The 27,712-nt window shown below is 50.1% G+C and overlaps 1 protein-coding gene across 1 annotated transcript; it reads right to left on the reverse strand.

The window, feature by feature from the left end:
* Positions 1-1,170: 1,170 nt before the first annotated feature.
* LOC128725170 (uncharacterized) lies at positions 1,171-27,666 on the reverse strand. Its single transcript, XM_053818893.1, has 7 exons — positions 27,577-27,666; positions 10,374-10,391; positions 2,515-5,535; positions 2,308-2,445; positions 2,029-2,236; positions 1,747-1,962; positions 1,171-1,669 (listed from the first exon to the last, which is right to left on the reverse strand). Exons 1-7 carry the CDS (start codon positions 27,664-27,666, stop codon positions 1,581-1,583), a joined length of 3,780 nt encoding a protein of 1,259 aa, XP_053674868.1. The 3' UTR covers positions 1,171-1,580.
* Positions 27,667-27,712: the final 46 nt, after the last annotated feature.

Here is a 27,712-nt window from a genome sequence, read left to right on the forward strand (position 1 = left end):
GGGCCTGCAGCCCGATGAATGCACTAAAACACTACTATCTTACGGCTTCTTGTCGGAAGTGACTCAATCCTATACAACATTTAGCAAAGGAAACCTTATACAATGAGCGGAGTCCTTTGGGCGTGAAAGTCGTCATAGCCTGCTACGTGCAGTATCTAAGGCAAAGGCATACATATTCTAGCCCGTGTAACGGCTCTCGATCGTTTCATAGTAACTCACCCAACACTTGGTACGCTTATTTATTGAACACGCGTTGTTACAAACACGACATATGATATAATCTTGACTGATGCTCCCATCCACGGCATGTTGATGGGTGATGAAGAAACTTGTACTGTCGTTTAATGGCTCACAAAATGGGAAGAACATCCAACCGGGTACCGGGCAGTGGTACCAACAGTCCAGGAACTCGAGAATGCTGAACTAGGAAATTAACCGTGTATGAAGTAAGGAACACCGCATGAAACACAATTCAAAGTATCTAAATGATGTCGTTCGGAGAATGAAGTGCTAGAACGCTTACCATCAACTCGATAGCCCTAGTAAGGGAGCGATAACTGCGGCAAGACGAGAAAACGGTACCAATTTATTGAACTGTTATTGATGATATATATATATACAAATAATTATTATAATAAATCAATATTGGAAATGGAAATCAAAACGTAAAAAACGTAGCATTTGTGATTGTTCTTTTGTTTTCTCGATTTTTCTTTCATTATCATGCTGAGCTGTTGATACCGTTACCGAAAAGAACTAAAACAAGCAAATCAAATTGGAATTGTATCGTGGTATGGCATGCAGATTGCATACCTTAGGGCGGGTGTTACGATACAACTTTCCGAGAGAAACATATGGTGCACACCAGCCTATGCGAACTTGTTGTTCTTACCATAGTGCTACAGGGCGGATTGATTGACGCCAGCCTCAAGATTGCTCTCTGGCATTGTGCTCGAAGGATTGATGCTCACATAGCACTAGTGTGACGTATAGTTACAGCATACAGTGCATAACCGACCGTGAAAAACAGATTTTTACACATTTCTTGCACAACTTACCATCTCCCGAAGCAAACACACATAACTGAAACCAATTCGGGTACTAAAGCCAATTTACTTTATTACACTGCTCATCATATTATTTACAACGATCCCCTAGTTCGCGGGCCGTCAAGTTGCGGGAAATCGTACAAAACGGCATGTACTAAACTTAACGAATAAATTATCAAATAAACTTAACGATAATCAAAACAGTTCAGCGCTCCTTCAACAAACAGCAAAATTGCCGACCCGGGCATGTTCACGGCCCGGAACTCGATCCTGGTCAGCGTTCGATCGTTCGCAACTGCTTTTTCTGAAAATTTGTTTTTTCAACCGGTGCGTAGAACCTGAACGAAATTTTGATTGAAATTGATGGTGCGTTTCATTGATAGGCATTGGATAGATTCGCATTTTGAATTCGTAATAAATTAACAACTACACAAACCAATCGGATTGTGTTATTTTTTTTTCTCGCACGGGAATCGTTCGTAAACGATTGCTCATGGACGCGGATTATTCTAAGACGCTAGTTGTTGCGGTTTACAGTAGTGAGTCTATAGCATGTATAACGCCGTTCGTCGTAGGGATGTTGGACGTCTGCAGGAATCCATCGTTCACCTTGATTTTACCTAAGAAGTACGAAATACACATCGTTAGATAACGGCACTGCCGGACGTCATGAACAAACTCCAAGCCATTAGCTTACCTCCCGTCTTCTGCAGGGTCACAGTTTTTCCTTCCGCCATGACGTCCTTCACCTGGTAGAAACGCATGCCAGCGGTGAACAGAGTGCCCGGAACGACGTGCTTTCGCACCAGTTCCTCCGCCTGGTCCTTATCCGTGACTAGGTTGGTGAGTTCCTCCGTCGTGAGGTGAGCAAATGCGGCATCGGTCGGTGCGAATACTGTATACGTTTTGATACCTGCAAGCAAAAAAAAAAATGGCCATCAACATCACGCCGATTGAGTTGCTTATCGCAGCGATCTACCTTTGTTCTGGAGCGTATCCGACATGCCCGATGCGAACAAAGCTCGCAAGAAATGCGTAAAACGCCGCTCACGATCCGATTGGAGGGTCTGCAGGATATCACCAACTGGTAGCGGGAACATGACGCGATCGACGGCATGCGCAATACCCTGAGGGATCACAATGTCCTGCTTGTCCGGGACGACCATGGCGCCGTTGATGGTCGTAACCTGTAACGAGAAGCACACACATACGTGAAGTGGTGAAAATGTCGAGCGTTTCTTCCACCAAGCGTCAGTACCTTGACATCGTTCCACTCGGAATCGTGCATGTTGTACTGGTTTACACGCAGCTGAGTTCCGGCCAGCGACACACCAGTCATCTCGTCCTGTAGCGAAGCAATTTCGAACGATCCGGGAATGACATGGTGCAACAGCAACTGCAAGAAGGCAAGCGTTATTGTCTGGAAGTGAGGACTTTGGGACATCCACTTCGTGGACACACTTACCCCGCTCAGTAATCGTGGATTGTTGCGGAACTTCTCTTCCGCCTTTTCGGGTCCACCCAGCTGGACGAGCAGGCTCCGGAAGGCCTTATCGGTCGGTACGAAGATCGTGTACGGACCCGTTTCGTTCAGAATCGTGTCGAGACCAGACTGACGGAGGTATTTGGCCATGGCAAATAGTCCGTTATTCTTGAGAATTGCTGGCAGTTCGTTCTGCTGCTGGGTCGGTTCTTGTGAAGGCGTTGGCTGAGCTTGTAGCTTGTTGCTCTCCTGCTGCTGCTGGGTTATCGTCTCCGAAGCGGAAGCCGTCGGAACGACGTCATTGAAGCTGTTCACAGTGGGCTGATGCGTTTGGTGATGGTAGGTGCTGGCCGTTTGCTGTTGCTCTGCTGCGGTGGCATCGGAGAAGTACTTCTCGGTGTTGCTAGATGTCTGGTAGATGCCCGGTGCTGGAGTTGCTGGTGACGGTGGGATCGCCGTAGTCGCTACCGGAGTGTAGATCGAGTTCGCCTCAGAGTACCGAGCCGTACTGTCGGCCGGGAAGCTACCGGAAACTGGCGCAGGTGTTGAGAGTCGAGCCGAAGCGTGCTGTGGAAGTGTACTGCCCGAATAACCACCTGGTGCGAATGCAGTGACCACACTGGCGCTCGACGGAGACGCCGTAGAGGCGTAGATCGTGGCTGGAGCCGGTGAGGCTGTGTGCTGAATGGTGCTACCCGACAGGAACGCCGTCGAAGGATGATGATCCTCGATCGGAGTGCTATGGGGGATGATCGTGACCGAGTTGGTTTTCTTGATCGGTTGATGGCGCGGTGTAGTGGTCGTGATCGGTACATCCGGAATCTCGGCCTTAGCAGGAGCCTTGGTAACTGCCGATGGTGGTGGGAGTTGAATTTCCCCGTTCTTGATCCTCCTCAGAATGCTATCCACATCGGCACCGGACGTTTTGGTTTCCTTGTCGCCGCTTCCCTTCACGCCTTGCACCTTGTACGATCCGTCGTCCTGTTCCTCCAGGTACACGAAGGTAACCTTCTTTTGTGGTGGAATCTTACCGACCTCCTGGATTTGGCCGTCTTCCGTCTGCTTGATCAGCTCAAAGTCCGCACCCGGGGGAAGCAGACCACTGCGTGCGATGTCCTCGAAGGAGAGCGGTTTCGGTGTGGTTGGCGAATCGAGCTGCTGCGTTAGTACGCCCTCCGAGTTGGCATTGGCACGCTTAATGATCTCCGGATCAGTCGTCCGGATAACCTGCACCTTTTCACCGTTCGGCAAGACCAGATCCGTCGAGCTGTAGTTCTTACCGCCCAAATCCGGTGACGTCTCCGCTAAGGCCAACTTCAGCTGCTTCAACAAATCGTCTCGCCCGAGAGCCTTCGTAGACTTCACCTTCGTGGGTTTCGGTTTCGCCGGCTTAACCGTCTCGCTCTTGATCGTTTGGAACAGATTCTGACGGTTCGAGCTCAGCAGCACGTCCAGATCCGATTGCGTGATGCTGCTGTAGTCCTTCTTGCTGTTGGGCTTGAGCGGAATCACCGAAAGGTGTCCGGTACCGGTCGGTCCGGACGTCACCGTCACCGGTTCCAATGTGGTCACCGGTTTCGGCTGCATCTTGACCACCTTCTCGAACAGCGTGCGCTCAGAGGGCAGAACCTCGCGCGAACGGATCTGTGTAGGAACGACGGTCTTCTGCGCCTGTTCATACTGCTGCTGCTGTTGAAGAATCTTCTGCTGCTTCTTCAGGAACTCCTGATGCAGCTGTTGCACCTTGGCTTGCTGTTTTTGGTACTGCTTCTGCAGGAATTGCTCGTGCTTCTGGATCACCTTTTGCTTCTCCTGTAGTTCGCGAATTCGCTCGCTTTCCTCCTTGAGACGACGCTCGTACTCTTGTTGCTGCTGGTGTTGCCCATGGAAGCTGCCCGTTTGACTGATCGGACCACCGAACTGTGGCTGCTGTGCATTGAACGACTGCACTTGCGGTTGAGCTTGAGGGAATCCAGCCACCGGTTGGACGTTGAAGTTTCCGGATGTCTGCACGAACGGTACGTTCGGTTGGAGTCTCGGAAGCTGTTGTTGCGGCTGTTGCTGCTGCTGCTGCTGCTGGTGCAATTGAGAAGCTGGTTGCGAGAAGCTACCACCGAGAGGTTGTGAAACCGGTGGGAACTGAAGGGCTGGATTGCCAGAGTGTCCATGGAACACCGGTTGCACACCGAACGACGGTTGGCCAATGGTCGATGGTGCGGATAACTTGAAGTTTGGTGGTGATGCTTGCAGCGGTAACTGTTGGTTAGAGAACAGTGGAGCGGACTGCTGGACTAAGCCCAAAGTCGGTGTACCGGAAACGGATGGTGGTTGGTTCGGGAAGCGAACCTGACCGTTGGCGGAGAAAGAAGGTGGTGCCTGCAGGAATGGAGGACCCTGCACGTTCGTGGGTCTGTTGGCGGATGTACCGAACGCACCAGTGTCAATGTTGTTCAGGAATTGCGGTGACTGACTGTTCAGTAGTGGAGGCGATGATCCGCCAGTGGTGTGTGGGACAGGCCCGTTGAAGAACTGAGCCTGCTGCAGTTGGTTCTGTACGGAGCGCTGTTGCGGTGGCAGTCGTGTGTCCTGCTGCAAGAGTTGTAAAAAATTGGGTATGAACGTGGTTTGCGTGTGGTGCTGGAAGTAGTAGCGGTTTACTTGTGTTCCAAAGCCCGGTCCTGGTCGGCTGGAAGGTGTTCTGAAGTTGCCGGACGGTGAACTCACCGGTCCAGCTGGCGGTGGTGGAGGATGTAAGTTGTTCGAGTGGTGATGGAAGTGTGCGTTCGGCTGGAAGTGTTGCTGTGTGTTGCTGGGAGCGCTAAACGGTTGTCTGCCAGCGTGTGGTTGCGGTGGCACCGGTATTTGAATCGACGGTTGTATGAACACATTCGGCGATCGTTGGTTCTGGTGAAGGTTGAAGCGATGCTGGTGCTTCTGGATGTCGCTTAGAATGTGCGTCTGCTGCTGTTGCGTCAGCTGACGACGTTGCGCCTTTGGTGGCACCTGGAGTGGATGGAAAAGAAGAATCATCGTCAGCAAACGGCCAGCATTTGGGGGAGAACGGCATGCATCATTAAGGTCACTTGACTCAGCTCGTTCGGTTTGGGGGGACGATCTTCACACCGGTGTTGGGTTGCGTAATTTTTTTTCGCTCACAGTGGCCGCACAAGAAACCCTTTCACTATCAATAAATTGACCCAATCAGCGGAGAGCGTGTTTATTTGCACCCCGTGGGATATCTGCACACCGGTCATAAAGCCGGCGCGTTCGTCGCTTAAAATCCTCTTCAACACTCCGGCTTGCACAATTACACCGTTCCCTAGGCAGATGACCCACTCGGCAAGAGAAAGGGAACGCTTTCCGTCGATCGAATCTGCAACGCTAAGTAGCGCGAACCGCAAACCCAAGGTACCGGGAAGCGAAGGTTCCACAAACCGTTCGTTTGAGATGCGCTCAAAGCACGGTCCGGGATGATGTAACCTAGCGCCTCTTTTAGCACGCAACTTCCAACCAGCCACAACTGGCCGCTCATTGAGCGATCCGGACCAGAGTTCCCCGTGGCCGAATGCTCGCTGGAAGCGGCCAGATGGGCGGTTTACTAAGAGGTTATGCAGTTTGCAGGTCGATTGTTTTGAAGCACACTGAATTTGTGGTACGCGTGTGGTACGTAACTAAGCGTAAACAACAGCGGTGCCACGCGATGGTCAATTGTTTTGACAGCCGCGCAGGAAACAGATGATGCGTCATGGCGGCGCTTTGCATCATGGCGTCGCGGTATTTGGTGGCTCTGAAAACACAGCTTTCATCTCCTCCCTTTTTTGGGAGGGAAGCGTTCCATCCGGAATGGAACACGACTCGGTAGCATCATTTCGCGAGGAAGCCGCACTCTCACGCGCCAACTGTTACGTCAGTAATGGCGTGGTGGCTCTGGCGTTTGTCCGCCTGGCGTTCAGCACCAGAATCGGAACAATCGGTTGCTCCAGTTACGGGGCCTGGGAAGTGTGCAAGCTTCGATCGACCGCGGAATGCTGCAATGATGCGTAACAAACCTGTGATCGTGTGCCTAAAGCGGCGTTTTCTGTTCCTGGTTCTCTTGGCAGTGTTGCAAATGACGCCATTTTGGAGTGCCCGATAGCTCCAGGCGAATGTGGACGACCTACGAGGGGCATTGATTAATGCTGTTGTATTTTTTTTTGTTCCACGACGTCTTCGGGCAGAGAATGATGATGTGTGCACATCGAGACATGTGTATGCATATGCAAATCGGGTCGAAAGTTACGAAACTCGGTTTCATTCTGCCAATGAGCAAACTACTAGCATCGTCTGCGTATAACATGTTGGACGGGTTGGGCACGCTGCTCAATTGACGAATAATTAACTTCTTCGTAGAGCGCGTAATCCAATAACATAATACAAATTTACACAATTGAGCGACGGTGCATGTGTCTGGAGGTTACAGCAATACACGTGTGAGGACTGCGAAAACGAGGATCCAACAGTACCGTACCGTAGGATGGGAAAATACCGAAGAATGAGCATCGTGTTTGATTAAGAATTCGTACTACCTCAGGAGTATTGACATGATTGGTTCACAAGCCGTTCGTGCCATGATTTGTGGATCTTTTGAATTGAATAAATCTTACGTAAATAAGGTACGCAGGAAATATACTCCACTATAAAGCCCTGCACTACGTTAAAGAGCCTGTAATTAACGTAACAATCATAAAAGCGACCAATGTTGGTGTTGATTCGACGTTTGACAGCATGAATCCTTGTAGTCCAGCTACATGTGTATGAACCAAAGGATGGAACATTCGTATGAAGTCCCACGCTCTTTTTTCAAATTTTCACTTCATTTCAGCACACAATAAAACATATTTGTACCTAGGCAACGCATTGTCAATGACTTCATCGTCAGCTAACGGAGCTGGCTTGCTTGGATCGTAAGTGTAGCGCAATCTGCCTGGCCGTGTGCATGAAATATTGCAATGTTCCATCTTGCATGGATGCACGACGTTTCTTTGTACGCCTCTTTTTTTTCTGTTGCATCATTCCGGCGGAAAATCTCCTTCGTGGACATTCCACGATCGATTGCATTCTTTTGTGCGGCCACCGGCGAGCGGATCCGTCCGGATTCGACTTTCACTTCACTCTTTTCGATCGAATGCCTTTCCGTTGGCAACACTGATTGCTCAGCTTTCGGCACCGCGGGCCGGATCCGGCGCGGTGTGCGTAGGATATATTTTTGTTTTTTCCACATGCCTGCGTCCAGCCAAGCGTGGAATTTAATTCTTCCCACTTTCCAACTGCTCCTCGGCGGTGTGGCTCGGTTCCATTCGCCCGCCGCCCAGAAGAATGTGTGGGACCAGCAATGAATGTGCCACTTTGTCTGCGCGGCTGAAGCCCATTTTTAGAGGTTTTATAGCTGAAGATGCTAAATTTCGTCATCTGCCCACATGGGTATCTGCAGGAGAAAAGACATAACTCCTGTGTTTGCATAAATTACGCGTCCCGCTTGACATTTCACGTGAACGATCGTCAGAGTGCGTTCGATCATCAGGTCCGCTGTCACCAGCGAACAAGTGCTTGTCGTGAAAGTACCCTTGATGTGTGAAACGCAGGAATTGAATTTACCACAATTGAAATCCTTCGCTTTCAGCCACCGTACTGCTGGGTGCCTGCCGCCACAGATGATTGTAATTACCATTACGACGCAGTTCCTTCCTGACGGATGAGAGAGCGACGAATGGTCAGACATTCGACTGTCCACCGACTCATTACGGTTCCGATGAATATTAATTTAATGCGGTACAACCGGCACCGATCGCGCAGGTAGAGCATCATTATTTTTGTGCCATAACGTCCACCGATCTCTCGATCCGGATCCGTCGTGACGAGTCCACCGTTGGAGCCTGAGAAGATCTTCGATCGACCATAAGCAGCGCATTCACTCTGCCGTTTTTAGGGTGAAGTGAACGTGCTCTTGTGCAGCTAGCAAACGCGGCCCAACGTTAAAACCAAGCGGACTCGGAAACGGGTCAAATAACGAGATGGTTCAAGGCAAACTGCGCCACCAGAGCCATTGTGACCAGAGCTTGCTGGTTTTAAAAGCATCTTGTTTTTCTGCACCCCTTGCTCGCATGCGCTTGCAGCTTGGTTTCTATGATTTGAGAGTGTTTTTTTAAAAAGCCAATCAACTTTTGATCCCGAGGACATTGCATTGAGGTTTGAGTAATTATTCCGCTTGGCATCGCGATGCATGCGTCGCAATGAGAATGTCCGACAAACTCTCCCGTGGTTCTGAAAACGGTAACAAACCAGTTAAATAAAGTTTGTCCTTTCGTTGTTACACAAAAGGCGCCTGTTTTCGGTTCAACTAATGAAGCATTTTTAAACTGTCAAGCCGCAGAAGTGGAGTGATTTGTCTTGGTTATCAGGTTGATCGCATGAAACCATTTTTTCATGCCGATTGCACGATCTCTAGCAAGCTTCTCCTCGGCTGGTGGGCGGACAGGGGAGAAAGTGTAGCTCTATCGGTTGAAAATGACTGCATTTATGTAGCTTGCGGCACTGACGCCACCGACACGGATAGTATAATTAAATGATCCCTCCGCAAGCCTCCGCCACCGGTACAGATCCGAGCGGGGGCAAGCCAAACTGACCGGCCCAGTTGCCGGCACACCAACAAGTGGGTGGGATCGACCGGCCATGATTAAACGAAAGTGAAATGTACTTTACGCAAGTTTCAATTACATCCGTTAAGGCGGCGCCCGCTTCGAAGAGGATCGGCTCGATAAAACGAGCGATGGAGATAAACTTCGCTCATTACAATCGATGAATGAGTGAAATTCCCGTGCATTTGGGTTTGATGATGAATGAAAAGTTGCTTCAAATGCAGTCCGGTTCGACTGAACATCGCCATCGATCATGCTGTATTTATCAGAGCGCGTTGTTGTGTCGAATGCTTTCTAGCTCTGGCTGGGATGACGATGAAAGAAGCACACCGAACTGGAAGAATGGACCATTTTCTGACCAAAGCTACACAGTAGGGTCTTGTTACCTGGTTTCGCCCTACGATCGCTTCGACTTCGACGCTACTATCCATGTGGCTCTACTCGATTGCATAATGCACAGGGTCGATCGCGTGGCGCAAATCACAGCTAGAGGTAAATTGCATTCGGCACGTCCCGGGTAATACTGGGTCTCGCACAATTGCCGGAAGGTTTACCCCTTCAAATAACCGCAGCAGCGATCGCACTAACGGTGCCTAGTGTTTTCCTTGGCACATTGCTCTTCGGCGGGATGCACACCTTGGACGAATTGGTGGCTAATTTTTGCTCGTCACTTACGCAACGCACGCAGCGCCAGTTTGGTTCGAATTTCAATTTTCGTAAAAAAAAGCTCCGTATCGATCGGTGTCCGAAAATGAACCGATCGCCAACCAACAGGCAAACATCCTCCAGAGCGGTAACGTTAAGCTGCCCCCTGAGGGGAAAAGGAGCAAAAAAAAGAAGCCCGCTGCGAGCGCCGTCTGCATAATACTTGATCACTTATGATTGATTGGTTGATTGATTGATTAATCGATGATGCGCTCGAGAGTGGAATTTAAGAGGAGAAAAATAAGCAACCCCACCGTTTCGTCCCCATCCCCCCTTGTTTTGTTTGCGACCCCGGAGAGGGAAACACTTTCTAAGACACCGTTGCAGGAGCCATCGCAAAAAAAGCCGTCCGCTGATTCAGCTCGCTTCTCGCTGAACAACCCCGTGGTTGTTGTTGCCGTTCGTTTGTGATGCACACACATGGCGCAGCACGTGAGCGGTGAAGAAGGTACGCGAACTTACCGCAAACGATTTGGGAATCTATGGAAAATGTTTGAAAAGAAAGCAAAACGAAGACACAGAAAAAAAACAAGCGTATTTGAGTGATCTGAAGCATTAAGCGTCTCAAGGGTGCCTGGTGGGGCGGGTGTCCGGTGCAGTTGAGTGCGGGGAAAATATTTACAAACAACAAGCCACATTGTCGGTATCGTTTGAGCTAGAGCCAGCGTTTGAAGGTTTTTACAGCCGTTTTTTCCAACAACATGAACAACATCTTCGGGAGTGGTTTGGGTAAAGTGCCGCTCGATGTTCGATGGTCTGACGTTGTACGGATTCCCTTGTCTTATTTGCTTTGAGAAGATGATCGTGTTTGTTTATTAGGCGCATATATTGCTGCACTTATACTAATCTTGCATAGGCAGTGTGTTGTTGCATTAATAAAATGATAGCATTTTGCAGTCAAATTAATTAGGAATATGTCTTTTAACAAAGAAAAATCCGATACGGCAAAGAGAAAAGGAATTCACTTTTTGCCACTTAGCTCCAATGTGGAGCTGCAACACCAAAGACCCTCCATGAGGCAGACATTTCGAGCCAAACGTTATGCGATACTAAGTGTTTGATGAGATTAGTAAATGTTATAGTTTTTTTTGACAATCTCAGGTGACCGCAGCTGTGGTAATGTTTCAACTGTGGTAACGCTGAGCAACTGTGGTACGAGAAGAGAGACAAAAAAATCATGGCCGAAAAAATGCGACCACTTTTCACGGCGAAAGGGAAACCGTTGGGTGCCGATGGCCAAACAGAAACGACCCTTGAGGCTCTAAACATTCCAAATACGGACGTCAAGATGATATGGATATTGCCACCACTCATGATCTCGACGTCGAGGACGAGTTTGTCCAGCGAACACTCGCTCGATCTCGTCTTCATCTCCGCAATCGCTTTACATTCTCCGATGACGATCGCGCGAACGAGTTGCGCAAGACGACACCCGGCCAGGAACCGCTAATTGTTGAGGTTAGTGTGTGCGTGTGTGTGTGTGTATGTGGGATTATTTGTGCCGCAATCAAAACGGCGCTTTTTTCGGCTTGCCCATCGCTAAAAAACGCTTCAACAGGTAACGATACTAAACGGTGGGCTGTACGGGGAAATCCTTCTGGTCAACGCCACAATACTAAAGATGGTGAAAGTTCAGTACTCAAATCCACGGGTGACGTAATCGGGTGTCTACATACAGTGGGATAAAAAAGGCGATAAAAAAAATCATACGCTCTCGCACCGCACCGTGGCAATTAGCGGCATACGGACGGTACGGAAACAAATGCGATAAACAAAAACTAAGCGCGAAATGACAGCTCGGGGTGCCTAAATGACATATTAGCAGATCGAACGCGAAAGGGTCACCATCAGCCGGTGTGTATGAGATTCAATTTCCACCGCACGGGCGACGGGCGTTTCGAAACCCACTCATTTTCCGTTTTCTATCCACAGAATCGGGCGCGCCGAGAAGCAGGAAACGCACCCAGGGAAAGCTCCAATTTCCTTCGCTCATTGGAACGCAGCTAATCACTATCATTGCGGTGCTGGCGCTCGAACACATATTGAGGAAATCATAACATCACTTGGCCACCCGCAAAATCCCCCCCCCTCCTCCTGTGTGTTCACCAATTTGGCCCCCGCCAATCCGAGCCCTGCGATGCAAAGTGACAGCCACCAATTTCTGCGTTCCGATCGTGTGCGTGTACCGGTGGCGTAACATTAGTCAAAGTGCTAAAATGCCTCACTATCACTTCCGTGACGGCGTGTGGCGGAAAACGGCCATTTCGTCCGTGACACACCGGGACCGGGCCAGATAGCAGTGACAATACGAAAAACAAACATTCGAAAGCCCTGTCACCATCAGCCGGCGGTTCCCGCGGGGACTGTTCCGGGTTTGTTTGACGCGCGGAACGGGTTGAGCTCGCGAAAATTACACGCTCTGGCCACGGCCACTGCCGAGGGGCGGCCTTTGATGAGTGCCCGAAATGAGATGTCCGTCGCCATCTCGCAACCCGTGCGGCCAAAGCCGGAAGGCGCACTTTTATCGCTTTGTCACGTTTGTTAATATGTCCACTGCCACTTTCTATCATGTTTGCCAAAGCGCGTAGGTACTACTCTTGTTTGTCCGCCTGCCATCCCACTTGGGCCATGGGGACGTCAATTTAACGGTCACTGACCAGGACCCGCACATGTGTGTGTGTGGTTGTGTGTGGCAAGTGGCAACTAACCGTGGGTATTAGTAAGCGTCCCACGAGAAGGCGCTGGCTCTTAAGGATGTCGAGTCCCTTGTGCTCTCGTCGAGTGAGAAGATAAATTGGTCGATTTGTTCTGAAAAGATTTGTCTTCCCGGTGGGAAATGTGCGCTCGGGCACTGGGAACAAACCGAGCCAACGTCAGCGACAAATGGCCGACTTCATCCATCTTGCGTGGAGCACATGCACCACGTGGTACGGTTCCGAAAGTCCGCTTGCTGAGACACGCCACACTAAACGGCTAAACGGCGGGTAAATGTTGATTCATTGTGAAAGTATGTTTTCGACGGGACCGGTCGAAAGCGCGGGCCTGGACGAAAGCTCGAAACAGTTCGGCGGGAATTTCGACGCTTGTGATGGTCCGTAATCATGAGTCGGAGTGCTCTCAATTGGACCAGAGTTCCCTTCAAAAGCCGGACACTTTTTCCAACTAGATGCCGCTTGTCCTTGCTGGCAAACAAACGGTGCAATTCTTCGCTTGGTCGTCGGTACTAATCGGACCAATCAAATTAGTAAAAAAAAGACAAAGAGAAATCAAGGCATTGTTTGAGAGGCTGTGATCCGGTGCTGCTCTAATGAGATAAACCCAATCAAACTGTTTCGTCGTCGGATGCTAATCGACTGATCCTAACGCTTACTTGGTTGCATGAAGTACGCACTTCTTTCATGTTTTCTTGCATCCAAAACCACAAATAGATTCGTCGTTAGTGGAGAGGAGAACTACGCCCGAATGACCCTTCACGATGGCTCATTCGTTCGAGGCGCTATTCGGGGACTTCTAAACCAACCCAAGTCGCGTCAATTTACGCCCTACTAGCGCTATTCGAGGGCGGTTTCCTCGGACCAATTCGCGAAGGCACGTCCTAATGGTGAACTTTCGCTGCCAACTTCATCGCAGGCTCAGCACCCGGACCGCGAAGCGAACGTAATATTTGCCTCGCCGTAATAAGGTGTTACGAGAGCTGTTTGTGTTTTGTCTGGTACAGGAATGAACTAATGCACGGCGCAGATGATTTATAATAAGAGCCGTAAACGGACCCGCCCTCCGAACACCACCCCAAAAGGCGCAGCGCTTCTTAATTCCACTCCCCGGAAGGGAACGACGGTGGAAATTCGGGTTCGGAAAAACTCCCACGGCTTGCCTGCCGCGTAACGAAGCCCAAGGGGAAGCAGCGCCGGTCCAATTATTGCGCCGGTGGGAGAATTTATTTATCTGGCCGTGGTTTTGTTTTATTATCTCCGCCACAACCGAGACCGGCTTGCAGTTACGCGGCCCACGCCAATGGCGTAAGAGGAACGAATCCTTCTCCGGAGGTTTTCTTGCTCGTTGCTTTTTCTTTTTTCGTCTCCCGATTCACACCGCACCGTTGCACCGGCTTTCTCATGTGGCAGATTTTAGAACTGATTAAACCGGGTTGCCGTTCGCGGTTCGCGCAAAACAGAAAAAAATAAATAAATATTAAATCATCTTCATCACACGTACCCCGAGGCGGCGTGGGTTGCTTGGATCGATTGAAGCCTCAGCAGAAGCAAATGAACGCAGTTTTTGCATTGCAGTAGGCCCCAAGGCGAGCTTATCTATCGCTGCTGGCAGACGTCGAGGCCGCCAATCTCTCGACGAAGAAAGTTATCACACTCCGCTGGAGTTGTTCGCTTTCACATGGCGTAGCATATTATTAGCGAATGCATTGTTGCGAGTGGCAAGGTGCCACTTCCTGAGTGGCATCGCCGGGTCGCCGGTTGCATGATGCTCGGTTGCATTGCTGGGAATGCTCGGCTAATTGATCGGTATTATGCGCGTGATGCTGGGATCAAGCGGGACCGAAACTAATTTTATGGGCATGAATTTAATGCGCGGCTTTGAGAACCCTATTTGACTTGGGCACACAAACACAACACACATACACACACATCTCCCACGGGCCACGGTACATTCGATTTCAACAAACACCCCAGTTAGTTGTGCAAATACAAGTGCACGGGACAAAAGGCATACGGAGCGACATAATATTTGAGATGTTTTTTTCTCGGAATGAACCAAAAAAAGTGAGCCGTACATTGTTTGTGTGTGCGTGTCTCGTGAGCCGTGAAAGTTTGCCCAACCGTTCCGCGATCGGACCGGAATTCCAAGGTTGAGATCGTTGAATAAACATCGCCCGGACATGGGGGACAATCCCGGGATGCTCATTTCCATACCATTCGCCGTGTATGGTCCATTTGGTTTGCCTTTTTCACCCTTTGCCCGTTTGGCGAGTGTTCTTGGGGCGTGCATGCATTTGCTCCTCTTCGAACGGGTCAATGACTCGACGAACGCAGTGACACACATTTGATGGAAAAAAAACCATCCGCCAGTTGCTGTCCCAGTGCTAATCGACATTAACTTTGCGCTTAAACCTCGTGCCACAAAGCGGAAGGCAAGGTAAGTCTAGCGCTAAAGCCACGTGCGCAGATGGCGCCACCATCGCGCAATGCACCGAGACGATCGCCTCAAACTGCACCGTAAAAATGGAAGGAAAGTGAAAAGCGCTGTTGCAGTGGCGCAAATATGCGTGGAATGCCTTTTACCACCTGGTCCTCCATCTCACCACCGTCTGGAGCTCAAACACGGGAGCGAGACCTTCTACCGATGTTTGGCCAGCCGTGGTCAGCAACCTGTTGCAGATAGCTTCTTTTTTTTCTATTTCAAGCGTAAACGTTACAGTCAGCTTGGGATTTTTTTCCCCCTTATACCCGCAGACAACTCCAGGAGCAGTGTCTAGCTACCCTTGGGCCGGTTCGATGGAAACGTATTGCCCGATCGCTTACTGATCATCTGGCAGCGCGCCGTACGTGAAACCTGAACCGCATCGAAGAAATTAACTGCACACATTAGACGCACCCGTGTAAGGGTAACCTTTCACTGTTGGGGTGATGCATGGCTTCCTCTTTTGCTTTGATCGCTTCGTTTTTTCCGGCGCATTATCATCGGACATGCAACGCGCCGGCATAACTTCCTGGCTCGACCATGATCCGAGGGTCATTCGGAGCATCTTATGCAGATCGTTGTACAAAACCGCATAATGAAGCATCGCTGCTTTGCGTTTTGCTTGCTGCGCAAATGGTGCACGTTTCACGAAATCGATTAAATAGAGCGAGATTTTGTGAGTGTGCGTGCCGTTAAATTGGCAAATGGCGTTGTTTTCAATCGCGTTTTAAACGTGATCAAAACAACACGTTTGGTCAACAACGTTTCATTTGGGTTGGAAGGATTTTTCATTCCCGCTGCAGCTTTCAAAGCCCGCAACCGGTTGCGTACCATTTTCCTGCACGTCGATTGAATTTCCGGACCCGTTTGCCCTACTTCGAACGCACGCAAAAGCTTACCCGAGGTTTTAGCAGACCTTCTCAGCTCGCATAACAATTACCGATTGCATTCAGGTGTTTTTTATTTCATTTTCGTTTCGCCGATGCGAAATTGTTCGCTTTTGGCCCGGCAAATGGTGCATATTGATGAGCGGTATAATTGAAATAATATGCTCGCAGGCGCTCCAAACCGTTTTATGAAAGCCCCGCGCGAATAAGCGAAAAACCCTACCAAGTAATTGCTCCACATTACGCAGCCTGGCACTGCGTTCCTGCCCGAAATATTTGGTCGTAATGTTCAGCCTGCCGTCCATCGCGAATCCGTGGCACTTCGCGGCTAATAGCTCACACATTTGCCCGTAATCATTGGCAATTGGTGTTGGTCAAGCGTGGCAGTAGGTTGGCCGCTCAGAACTCCCAAAGAATCGATTTGGACAACCTAAATGTTGCTCAACCTTCGGCTGAATGCTACCTACCGTGTGCGAACGCACTGTACGCTTAAGATAATGACCGTTCAGTCCGGCGTAATTTCCTAGTCTGCTCAGACAAGTCGTCACACTGGGTCAGTAGTGCACCTGGTACACTTCCTTTCTCACACCGATCACTACACCAGTGCCGTGGTAATAGTGGCGCTCGTATGCAAAGACAAACGACACGCGACATTATGCAACGGCGTTTATCAATCGAGCGAAGGGAAAATGCGTGCTTTTCTCCAGCTATCCGTGCCATGCTCCAGTACCTAGCATTGTTAGTTAAGCTACACTGCAGTGAGCACTTCTCTAAGGTGCATTCACCGCGTGTGTGACATTGTGTCGTTGTTCTCAGACCACTACCGTGTTGCAAAACCCACATACTGTAGTCACCGAAATGATCTGCTTGAGCCACATGCGCAATCATAACTCGCCGGTGTGTAATATGCGTTTGAAAATGGAAGCGGTGTGAAAATTTGCCAACTAAACCAGCGCAAGCAAGAGTGGATTCCTTTGGCAGCTATCCATCACCACGTGGTCGGTTGGAGCGATTTCCCAGCCGGCCGTACCGTCATTCTTCATCGCACTTTCTAAATAGGGCAAATCGAATTCATTTCAATTACCGACGAGCTCATGCATGAATATCGATCGTACGATTCAGCGATCGCGCTGCATCCATGCAGGCATGTACCGGCGTCCATGTTCGTGTGGTTACACCGCGAAATGCAGACCTCCCCCGGTGTTGCCGTTGATTAATTAATTGCTCCAACGCTCGGCTGAGCCGGTTGCAGATGATGTGCTGTGGCCACGGCCGAGGAAGAGACACACGCGAACAGTGTACGGATAAGGAATGGCATAGTTTTACCATAAACTGCATTGCCATCGATGGGTCGAAAGAAGCAGCGCCAGCAGGATCACTAGTGGCACACAATCGCTAGTGTGGTTGTTGAAAGATCAACGGTAAGATGCCCACGATGCGTACGGATAAGTCGACCAGATCAAGGTGTTATTCGACGAGATAAGCGCCGGAACTCCCTGTACAAATTGGCACATTACGGGAGCGTGCGTCTGGTGCAGAAAATAAAATAGTCGACTGCAAATATAACAAGCACATGTATCTGTCCACCGATAAAGAGCGGGAAAGTATCCAAATGCGCGTAAATATTCATGAGCGAATTATCCTACAAATTACTTTCCTTTTCCAGCGACGCTTCTTCGACCGATTGGAAATTCCCGTGTGCCGCCGAATGTGCTTCTTCGAAAGCCTCGCCACCACGGCCTATGGAATGTATTTTGCTCAATCCACCCATAAAGAAAGCGAATTTGCGAAGATTTTACCCCAAAATGTTAGGGGGAATCTCTCGAACCGCTTCGCGTCCGGTTCGAACAGAGATGCGTTTCCTTTCGCTTGACAGTGCGACGAATATTTTACGCCCAACCCAATCTGGCCTTGTGTCCGCGACGATTGGCCTGCGAGAGCATCAACCCGGGTGACCTTGTTTCGAGGGGGTTTTGGGATTTTTTTTGGGTATGGCAAGAGCCCGCTGGTGCTGGTGCATGAGTTTAGATTCGACCATTTTCTCCTTCCGTCGCGCTTGTCGAAGGAAAGTCACACGTCGCAGGGCAGCTAACCCAAATACCGATCGGTGGAGATACAACCCAACCGGACGGAAGTCGAAAGTGATAATGAGTTTGGTGTCTCGCGTGTGTCACTGCTGGTGCGGTTCGTTCCAGAAAACGCTGGATTCGTACCATAAAACATTTTCCAGCCCATCGTCAATGGGGTTGGTTTTTGGGCAAAATTTAAGCACATGGCGCATGGTCAAATTATCGGAGTTCCACCAGAAGTTCCCTAACACACAGAGAGAGCGAGAGAGAGAGAGTGAGTGGATGATAAATATATGCATATTGCAGTGAATCCGTCACCCGGGATTAAATACTGCCAAGATTGATAGCCTCTCTCCCGACGAACTGCGAAACCGGAAACAGCCCTTATGCTGCCAGTGCTGATCGTAGACCATTCCACCACAAATAGCATTAATGCGACACTAACAAATGGAGTTCGCTCTACACTGGACCCCGATCGTGGTTGATCGTGGAAAAATGGAAATGACTTGCGGCACACGGCAGCGTCCATCATCACACCTCACGTCACCGGCCGGTTGGGTGTAATGACAAAATTAGCGTCAACTTGACACCGCTCCAGTGTCAATTATGGCGGAACGCGACCGGATGTGGCCAGGTTCGGCGAAAGGTGGCAGCCGATCATACCGCGGGTGCTTTGGTGGTGGAGAAATTCGATGAAAAATAGCTTCTAATTCGTTTCCTCTCACCTTTTGCTGGGACGACGCCACGACGATCGGTAAAGAATTATGTAAAGCAGTGGCATGGCGGTGACGTTGGAAAAACGGCGAAGGAAAATTAAAGCTAATTAATCTTTGGCAACACGGGCGACGTGGGGGTTGCGCCCGCTGCCAGACTTTTTCCAAAGGTTCAACATCGGAAGTGTGTCTTACGAGAAAAGAGAGTACGCAACGAAAACAACAAAAAATACGTGGAAAAAAGTGAAACCCACGATGCTGGCTGGAGGAGATCAAAGAATGGTGGAAAATGCCACACCAGGGGGAGGCAAACAACTCATCATCATAATTAAATCCATTAGCACCGAGACGTGGTGTAGGATTATGGCAGATTGTGCGTATTACGGTGGTCTAATTCGTCGAGCCTGACCTTCAGGGCTTTGATCGGACAATTTTTTCGACCACCTTCGAATCGCTCACACGCGGCACGTCGATTTACATCTGCAGGGACAGTCAAAAAAAAATAAAAGAGAAACAAATGGCCCGTCTCGCATCATCCGCTTTCCATTTCGAGCCCTTCCGGGGGCCGTTCGTAGTACTGGGTAGCTCGAAGAACTGGTACCGGGCGGAGAGGCTGGCTGGCAACACTTTCGCCAAATTTTCAGCCAGTTCTTCTGCACCATGCTGGCACTGGGTAAGATGATCTTACCCTCAATCTTGGCATTCCTTCCTGTTTGCAAGCCAGCCAGCCAACCAAACTGCCCGGCACAACGGCGAGCGGTTTCTTTTGATCGGTTCCATCGGGCTGGGGTGTCCATAAAAAGTGTTTAAAATATAGCTCCCATCTTCGTCCGTGGGCTGTAAATGAGCGAGACTGGCCTCCCGATTCCCGGACACTGCGTTTTATGACACGCTCCCCCAGGGTGGCATGCGATGGGGCTGATGAAGTCGCCAGAGGAAACGTTTAATGCCAGCCAAAAGGCAGATTTAATCCGAGTCCTACTAATTGAGCGATGGAATGTGTCCCTCATTAATTACAAAACGAATCTAACGAGCGCATGAGGTGAAATCCCAGTGCGCCGTACTGGTTTTAATTAAATTAGTAGTACGCAGCACATGGGCGTGCATAACGCACACGAGTATGAGAATTTTGATCACTTTTTGTTTTAAGACTCCACCGCCTGCTTTGATCAAGACATTGTGGGATTTAAACACGCGCTTTCAGCTGAGCGTTTCAGTGCTCGGGCAATCATTATCGATGATCGATTTTATGTTTGACTTGTGTTTGACTTGCGAACGTCCAGCAAGCGTCCAGCCAGCGTGCGGAAAACTGCAATCTCTCTCGCTCTATCAAACACACGGAGTCTGGCAAGTGAAAACACAAAACCCATCATAATTACCCCAAGGCACTTCGGTGAGGCGTTTGTCTGTCGGCGGTTAGAAACACGGACACGGAGCGGTGGAAAACCCTCGCGAGTGTGGATTTGCTCTTGAAACGGTCTGAAAAGCATCCGAGCTAGCGCCACTCGCAACAAAAGCCGCCCACCCATCGGTCTGCAGAGCTGCAGCTTCATTTAGCGCGCGATCACGCTACTCGTGGGGTGGGTTTTTCCTTCACCAGGTGGCATGGGAAGAGACTGTGGTGGTGAGTGGCCCGCGAAACGGTTCCAACAATGCGTGGAATGATGCGGCCGAATGCAGCAGCGAGCGGAGAAAAAGCGTCGTCGACGTAAATCATAACTAAGGGCGGTAGGGCTGGGCGGTTTTGTGTGCAAAAGTAAACCCACCCACCCCATTCGAAGGGTGGTTGTGTGTATGCAGACAACCCGGCGATACGAGGCGGAGGTTCATTTGCTTCCATTTGCTATGCTTATGTGCTAATCAGCAACGGAGCGGCAGCAATCGGGCCTCATGTACACTTGTAGGCTCGATTTTCCCCAACCAAACGAAGCGAAAACCAACCAAGAAGCGTTTCCACGCAACGGATATTTTATAAGCATGCTTAAGGAAAATTAAATTATCGATACCCGATCAGGCGGTAATCGATTGCTCGATCGTACGTACACCTGCAACATCTGGTTTGACATTCCGTGTCCGGGTGCAATGAAAGCGTGCTTCTTTGCAAAAACCTATTTTCTTCCCATCGCACGAGCTAGCCAAAGACTCCACGCTGATGTTATCTGAAATTGGCTGGGCGTTTCAGCGCTATCGCTTGCAATCGCCCACCAAAACGTTATCGCGACGCTCGATCACTTGATCGCGATTGGAAAAGGCAGAAAAACCAGCGACCGGCCACAATGTTGCGGTGTGGCTGAAGACATGTCGCCGAAGAGGCAAAGCAGTAGAAATGCAAAAAATGGAATGGCAGTAGGAGGTGTTAATTATTAATTATGATTTTATCGCCATCGCTATTGCACTGTCCGGGTGAAATTGAGCGATTTAAAAGGCTGCCCAAGCGATCGTTACACACACAAAAAAAACGCCTGAAATTGTGAACATAAATCGTGCCAACAGATCGTAGCTGCACTCGTGCTATGCGAATTGGTACAACCTTCTGCTTCTCTGTTGTTCTGTGAAGATGCTCATTTCCCTCGAAGGACAACCGTTTCGGCAAAAGTGCTCGTTTACGATTGTCCTTGGGTGTACGCAAACAAAAACACCTAATTACGCCAACCCAGCCCGTTTCTTAAATACGCCAAAATGCGGCCATCGTTGTGGAATTTCTAATTTTTACCCCAGTACCACCTTAGCGGCTCTACGGGTGTGGGCATTCAGTCTTATTTGTGCTTGCTTCTTCTTTTCGAGCCTCATCCTCGGAATAATTGAGTCCCTCAACGTCGACCTCAGGTTGCGAACGGCCATTCCATCTCCTTCCAACCAAGATCCTTACCGTTTCGAAGCCCAGATCGAAAGTCACCAGCTGCATAAGCTGCACCTTTCTACCTCCATTGCGGTGGCAATTACGACTTCATTTACCAGCGATTCGCTCCACCGCGAGTATCAAACCACGGCCACACGCGAATTCTGCGCCCACCTCTCTCAAGCCTTGACGGTCAAATTAATACCCACCATCAATGCCGGCAGCTATCGGTTCCGTGGACCGTTCCACCATCAGCACCAGCTTTCCACGGCTTTTCGCTGGCAAGCCCGCCAACGATCGCCCAATCAGGCAGCGTAAATAGCAACAACGACAAAAAAATGAAGCCCAGCCGGCTGCTTGCCTACTCCTTGGATGCATTTTTAAACTGCACCTCTGAAGCGCATCTCACGCGCATCGTCGCTATCGGAGATGAGTGCGCTTTCGTGCGGTGCCTATCCATTTCCCTTAGGCAGACAGGCCGGTACATCACGAATGTCTCTCTTTGTGTGTACATATGGGAAAGGGCCTTTTTCCACGGCTTCTAAATAATTTATTCAACCGCTTCTCGGCTCCACCGCGTGCATTCCTCACATTCAAATCAATCGATCCTCGCTCCGGTGCATCCGATCGGAACCCCTTCTCCCCTTCGCTTCACGACAAGATGGGGGTAGAACCCATCCAACCACCCCAACAAGCCAAACAAGCTCAAGCAACGATCGCGCTTCTGCCATCGCGACATGGCTTCTGTCTCGCAGATTCGCGAAATATGGCGTCGTGCCGATGATAGGCTTTTGGAGAGCGGATTTAGAGAAATTTCTATCGCGAATGCACACCCCTCCTCGGTTAAGGCTCAAAAGCGATGAGCAACAGCAACAGCAACAGCAACAGAAGAAGAAGAAGAAGAAAACGTATTCACAAAATGGCGAACGAACGGAGCGGCGATGCGGTGTTGGATGGTTGATTTGGCTTGGTTTCGGGTTTCACTTGAAAGCTGGGAACATCGCTTGGCGTGTGCTTTCGCTCGACGGACTGCATGCGCATCGCAACGTGTATGTGTGCGTGTGTGTGTGTTTGGGAGGTTTTCCTCGTCTGCATTCGCCGTATCGAGACGGTGGCTTCGACCGATCGGTAAGTATTTTCGATCGCGGTAAGCTCGCGATGAGCATCGTTTCCCTGCTCCCGGCTCGAGCCTGGGCGAATACTGATACTGTTGGAAAAATGCAAGCCACCTTGGCGTGCTTTACCTTACCCTTCGCCAACGATCGTAGCCCCCCCGGGAAACACAATGCAAACGGCGCGCGGAAAGCGTGATCGCAGACAGGACCGCAGGCGCAGGACGGTGAGAGCCTGCTGGAATTTCACCAACTAACGGCACCGTGTAAACCTGTATTTTCACGGCAAATCACTTGCGGAAATCACTCGCCCGATCTCGAGAATGTGATGGATGCGCTACCCCCGCTGGCTGGCAAGGGAAATTAATTAGACAGCCCACAGATGCGAAAGTGACATTAACCGCGAGGAAATATTGACATTCTGCTGGCGGGCTAGGGGAGTTGAGATGAAGAAAGCCCCGCCGTTGCTGCTGTTGCCACGAACGAAAGTACAATTTTCTTATGCGTCGAATTTGAAAGGGTTGTGAATTGTCAACGCATTTTAGCTGGTGCCTTGTTTTTTTTTCGCAATCAGTGATACACGGATTTTGGTTAGGTTTTTGAAGTTTTTTGGCAGGTTCTGAATTAGCGAAAGGGTCTGGCATATTTTATGATGAAGTTGTACAATCTTTTCACAAATTTTAATGAGCTTAAAGCTTGAAGCTGTAATCTGATACACTGCATTCATATAATTTTAGCTGCGTTATCTCACAACAAATATCGGATTCCAAAATGTTGGCTGCTAAAATAGTTTAAAAAAGTGCAATTTTTCTTCGTCTGATCATAAAATACGTCTAGTTAAGTATATTTTATCGACATTTTCGTCGACTTGCTTTGCGGTTCCCAGAATGGAGTGATTAGACTTCCAAGTCCAAAATCCGGCATTAATCCGCTTAATACGTATTTAACCTGTCGCTTACGGAGAAACCACCACCAATGCTCATCATGACGCAAGCAATCGGAATTGATCTAGCGAAAGCAAAAGGGTATAGACAAACACCCTGTGGGGAGAAGAAGGAAAGATCTACCATTTGTTATGATACCCGTGCGATGGCGGATGCTTGGCCATTGTAAAGATGGCCACAGCTCGACCAAAAGTCACACCGAATCGAGCGGAAGGAAAGTAAAAGTCCCCTCACTGGCGTCCCACTTTTCATCCCCCATGCGACGATCATCAGGCGTCAGAGACGATCGTGATCAGCGTGAGATGGATGAGCGAGCCTTACGTAAGCTCGAACAATTATTTGAACGCACTTGCTGGCCCCGGCTTTCTTCGGGTGGTCGGGGCTTCTCCGCGAGTCGTATCGCCATTTTCGGACCAGGTTTCCGGTGGGAGCCCTGCTGAAGGTGCGCCCAGGCGCCGGAAACTATTTCGCTGCGTGGCGTCACTACAAGCGAACGGGAAACGGCACTGGAAAAGAAGCCGACACTCTCGCGAACGCCACCCCAACCCGGGGCTTTATGATTGATTTAATCGCAATTTAATTTTTACAATGATCGTTTAATGGGCGGCAGAGCCCGCTGGCGATGGTCATTAGCTATGAGAAGAGCCAACACACCCAGCCACGATGCTCTTCTCAGAAATGGCAGGAAATGGCTCCGAAACGAGCCACTCCTTACGGGATGCCGCATCCAACAAGTCATTGAGAAAAGCGATCAGCACGAATCGAAACAAACGGTTACAAAACGCAAACAAAGTTGCCAGCTCCATGCTGGATGCGCTTCACGCGTGGTGACCCGTTAAATATTTACATTTTCTTTCGACATGACATTGGGCTCACGCTCCATATGCACTTCTCATATGCACACCTCGTTTTGCTCGTCGGATGGTCGTCTCTTTATTTTCCCCTCCGCAATCGGCTTTAATTAAAGCCTGAAGCCAGTCAGCTGCAACACGGCGGTTGCGAACAGAGCGATTTTCGTTTCACAGCACCCCGCATTGCAATCGCATCTCGTTACGGTGCTATAAAGATCGACGCACGGCATTCCATAAAGCAAAATCGACCGTTTACATCCGCCCCAAATGATGGCCAATGGGCCAAAATATGGTGTGATAATGTGTGGTGGTAAAAATAAACCGCTTGCGTGGAAAAACCACTCGAACCACTAACATGAAATACGCATCCATCCGACATGGACGCTTGGTCGCTGATGCTGATGTGTTTATCAAGACGCCACTCGTTGTGGTTGGATGCGTCGCGAGTATCTTGCCGTTGGGTTCGATTAGCAATTGATGATTGCAGCGTCAATGCGCGTTGCTCCAGCACGCGGGAATGTTTTCTTTCCCTACTGCGTTACTGATCACTTACGCGCGTGGATGAACATCTTCGGATCAGCGCAATAACGCCACGGAGCAAAGCATGGGCACCCTGGTCTTGTGCGGATAACGTCTTAGCCAATTTTGCCATCGAAGTTCTGTGAGTTCACGAGAACTTAATTGAACGTACAACCGGTTCGGTCACGATTCGATCAGTAATTTCAACCGACAAAGGATCACGGTACGGTTCTCCAGTGCAACCCGATTTCTAGAGATCATTCGAAAGCTTTGCTACAATGCATACTATTTTCTGTAGGAACGCAGGTTCGCGATCGAGTGCCCGTCCGGGGGTGATCAGTACAAAGTCGTGTCAGGGTTGCGTAAATGTGGCGGCACGGAAAGCAGGCCATTTGAGCGTCGTTGTCGGACGTTACAATGCAGTGGAAGCGACATATTGCGCCATAATAATGTCTGCACAAGCATACCATACTGTGCACATTGCACGTCCCGGACATGTCGAAGATGTGCAGCAGTGCGCGGTCTTTTTGAACGCATTACTCCAAAAAAAATGGCAAAACCATGAGCTGCAGGACCTGCACGCAGCAATGTACATTCCTGGTGAGAAAGGTGGCGCGCGAGCCAACAGACAAGCGCCAAGAAAACAGGTTCGTTTTTGGAGAAATTTTGCGGCGCGCGCAAAATTTACCTCCTCCGGCCAGGAATGCCAGGTTGGGCCACTCGGAAGTAGGACAACGCGAAGGAAGCAAAGCCTTGAAGCGAACGAACGAAGTGACACTTGTCGAAAGCGAAAACGAAAATGATAAACGAATGAATGCGCCATGTGCAGTTGCGTCCGCGCGGGAATTCACCGTGTGCCGTTTAGTGGTGGTGGTCGCGAAGCGCGATGGCGTCGAGCACCAGAAGGGGTTCCGTAACATACCGACGAGTGTTTCACTTTCTTCCCAACACCTTTCTCGGGTTTTGAGCCGACTCACGCCGCAACCATGGGCGGGCATTCCGGTCGTCTCATCTCGTCTTCGAGGCACATCTTCACGAGCGCAAGGGGATCTCGTACGTGATCGCGTGTGTGATAGGCCGCGTCGCGTCGCGTCGCCTTGTCTTTCAATGTGTCTCTTTCTCGCGTCTTGAATCTGTAATGCCATCCTGCGATTCACACACGCCCTCAGTAGGTCACGCCAAACCGACGACAGTGCTGCCATTTAGTGTCTCTCCCGGGTCGGGCAGAGGCACTTCCTACTGAACCCGGCACTAACACTACGCCAATGCCACTGCGGGAGCGCATGTGTTCGGTGCGCATCACGTCGTCGTTGTTCATTTCACCTTCCGCGAGCGCGGCCGTTGCGAATGGAGATGATGCCCGGGTTCATTGCTCGGTTGGGGCTGTCTTCACTTTCGGAGGCTGCACGCGTGGTGCGATCGAGCGGTTTTTCCGTTCAGTTTTTTCGGTAACGGTCAATCGAAAGTGTCACCACGGGGTTTTACACGTGTAGATTGGGCGCCCGATTGAGACCCCTAAACCAGCTCAATGCACTGCAAAAGCTCATGAACAATGCGCGGTGCAAAAGCAATCGACAAATTGGCCGCTGCACCAGCTGGTTTGTTTGCGAAACGCGGAAACGGCCACCCTAGAGTTTAGCTGTGATTAAAATTTAAAATTTTACCCCCTCATTTTTCCACTGCACCACACTGCGCTGGGGAGTGGGATTTAAATGCCGCATATTTCGAATCGAATAAACCGCAACCCGGGAAAAGGGAACGGGCGATCGGCGAAGATCGCGATCTTCCCGCGCTGCCAAACCAAACCGAACACGGTGGAATGGCGAGGTGAAAGAGAAAATTCGAAACGACCACAAAAGACCTTAAAGGTCAAAGGAAGCAAAAAGGCGACCGGGTCGGATGGACGGACGCGCCTGGTGCGCCCTGGCCACCCCAATGTCGCCCAAACCCCACCCAACCACGATCGTGTAACTTCCTCGGGGGCACGGTTTTTTTTTTGTTTTTTTTTGGAGTCAGTCAATTTTCGTGCGGTGTTTTCAGTTTCATTTTTTGTTTTTCATTCGTTGTTGTTGTCCCCATGCGCCAAGTGCCACCCCGGGGTGGACCGAAATTCGACTCTTGGCCGTCTCCGCATAACGAGGGCGCCAAGGGCTCGAGAAGCCTTTCCGTCCGGTTTTTGGCACATCTCGCCGCGCCTTTGCACGCCTTTGACCGCCGGGGAAAGATGGCTGGCGTTGTCACAGACCGGTTTCGGTGCTGCTGCTGCTGCTGCCGTTGCCGTTGTTAAGCTTTCCTATCTTTCTCTCTATTCCTCCCGGCAGATACCCATCCCTCGCTCTCTCTCTCTCCCTACGGGACGCTCTCTTTCTGCCCGTTTCTCACACTTTATCAATATTGCTTGCTGTTGCTGTTGCTGGTGGTGTTATTGCTATTATCGTACGGGTGCGGATCAAGTGTGTGGCAGAATCGGAGAAAGTGAGAGCTTATTTTTAAGCTTCGCTTTTCTTCCCGCCGACGCCTCTGGCTCTTACTCACCGGTCGGAATGGCGGGGGCTGCTGTCCGAATCCTTGCGACAGCACACCTGTTATCAGCCCGAGGCCGAACAGCAAAGCCGGAAGCTTCATACTGGCTACACGCCACCAATCACTGGCCCTCGATCACTGGGCCCTC

Source organism: Anopheles nili, chromosome 3 (genome assembly GCF_943737925.1).
Source record: "Anopheles nili chromosome 3, idAnoNiliSN_F5_01, whole genome shotgun sequence".
NCBI classification, from domain to species: Eukaryota; Metazoa; Arthropoda; class Insecta; order Diptera; family Culicidae; genus Anopheles; species Anopheles nili.